Genomic DNA, 2315 nt, shown 5'->3' on the forward strand with positions numbered 1-2315 from the left:
GGTGGTAGTCGGAAAATACAACTTAAAATATCCTGCGAACAATACTTCATTGTAATTAATTTAAGAAACTCATGCATCAATCATCAGTCATTTTGTGGAATTGCATTTATTGTTAAGGTAATCTTCTTAATTCAATTATCTACTTATTTTGCCCATTGCCCAATTTAATTCATTCAAACTATGGTTGAGAACCGTTCTCATGTATTATAAATAAAACATGTTCAGAGTACATGATGAATCCAGGTGTGCAAGAACAATGTTGTTTGGAAGTTGTTATGTGGTTTCGAGATTTTGGTACTTTAACATGAGTTAAGAAAATATATCGCACGTCGTTGGTAAGACAATGAGGCATTTCCTCTTTGATTTCCTGAATTTGATTCCATCTCAACAATGAACATAATAGCAATCAAAACGTGCCATGTAAAACCGCGTAACTTACGGTTTGATTTAATTGTCTTGAGCATAAATGGTTGCTTCATTGTTTGCATGAAATGCTATCTAAATGGAATTTTGGAAACAATTCATTATTTTCCAATTTGAAATGGTAAGATTTAATGAAATTCTGTTTTCAATGCAATTTAAATACAAATAAGAAATTGATTTGGACACAAGACTTGATGCTTAGATCCACGCAACGTTCAAGTGCGTCAAGCGATTGTAAACAACGAATTTTTTATCGTTATCTCGCCATTTCCAATTCAGAAAACTGAACAAAATATAAGAATATAGATAAATGTGATACAGCACATTTGCATTAAAATTGAATAACGTGTATTAGCAAGGCAGCAAGACGTATATTTTCTTATTTAATGAGTTTTTTTTTCGAAAAGTTTTTTTTTTATAGAAAATTATCGAACATTTTTCCGCGGAACTTTTCGACATAACATTTTTCCTCTAAGCCCATCATATTGTTTAAAATAATTTAACTTAAAATTTTGTACTTATATTTCAAAAACGTGCACATAGTCTAATCACGATTTGGCTGGTTTGTGCTGTCGTCTGTCGAAATTTCCCATGCTTGTGCGAATCGTAATTATTTTGCGGTAAGTTAGATCAAACGTCCATTTGTTTCAGGACTATAAAATGCTTGAGTTGCTGTGACAACATGGTAGTAGCTAATAGAAGACGTTGCAAAAGCGTGCTGTCCCCTATAAAATGTCTTTTTCTCCAACATTACCTTTTTAATGACGCACACGGCTATCATACAAATTAAACAAATCTTTAAACTGTTCGAATCAGATTACGAAGGGATGAGTCTTGCTAAACAGCCGCAAATTTGTCGAGCAATTTGTAAAAGGGTATTCATTCTTATGAAAATATAACTGTGTTTGTCATTTCTTTGAACCCAAGAATGTGCTCTGAAATTCCACTTTAAATGATGACGATAATGATTTTACATCAGATTTCGTTTTTCATTCTTGGTAAAATAGCCGGTTGAAAGCAAATAATTTTCTATTTAAGTGCCAAAAGAGATACATACCTTGGTGTACGTGGGGTGGCCTTTAGACGCGTTGAATCCATCATATGTCGTCTTTCATCTTTTTGCTGATTATTTTCGTCATTTGTGCTGTCGTCGTCTTCACGTACCGCACTATGCAAAATGGAATAAGTTTTCGAAATAAAGTTAGTTGAATGTAATTTTATTATGCAGCAACCATCTATATGCTTCTATTTCATTAGATTGTTTTGAGGCATATAGTGGTTATTTTAGCCGAATTTTGTTATACAAATTAACAAAAAGTGGTTGACGTATATTTGCAATGTAAACTTTTGAATACGAATAGTAAGCTGCGATAGCATAAATTTATGTTTGAACTATATAAGGACCTTGAAAATCTAGTTAATTCTCTGGTGATACTTACTCGGCATTGGCCATTCCAGTAACGATAATCATATGCGTCGGTCTTCTCATGATGGGCATCGGCAATGGTAATTCACCGTGTGCGGCTCGAGCCGTAAGCGACAGTGCACACAGTTTATGATGTACACCCCAGTGGTTTAAAATCACACCTATTCCGGGTAAAATGAACACCAACAATGTGTAAATTGTTAGAAAAACACTGGGCATTTGCATTGTCCCAAAATTTAGCTGACACAATGATTTCAACTCGTCATTTTTTCGAATTGTTTCGTTTGTTGCATTTACAATGGATGCAAATGGATTTGTGCTGAGAGTGCTGGATTTTATATCGTTTTCAATCAACAACTTTTTAGTCAATTCGGGCAACATTGTTTGCGCTGTGTGATTTGGTCTTGTTGAATTAACCGCTGTCTCATCATAGTATGAACTATTTTCAAGAAGAATCGGAATGCTG

At 34.0% G+C, this 2315-nt stretch overlaps 1 protein-coding gene across 1 annotated transcript; it reads right to left on the reverse strand.

The window, feature by feature from the left end:
- Nucleotides 1-1480: 1480 nt before the first annotated feature.
- LOC116351619 lies at nucleotides 1481-2293 on the reverse strand (the record flags this gene model as incomplete). Its single annotated transcript, XM_031783743.1, has 2 exons — nucleotides 1863-2293; nucleotides 1481-1591 (listed from the first exon to the last, which is right to left on the reverse strand). Coding segments are annotated over exons 1-2 (479 nt in total), but the record flags the coding sequence as incomplete, so codon positions are not given.
- Between the last annotated feature and the right edge of the window lie 22 nt (nucleotides 2294-2315).

Source organism: Contarinia nasturtii, unplaced genomic scaffold (assembly GCF_009176525.2).
Source record: "Contarinia nasturtii isolate CC-2019 unplaced genomic scaffold, AAFC_CNas_1.1 Cnas_scaffold_5857, whole genome shotgun sequence".
NCBI lineage: Eukaryota > Metazoa > Arthropoda > Insecta > Diptera > Cecidomyiidae > Contarinia > Contarinia nasturtii.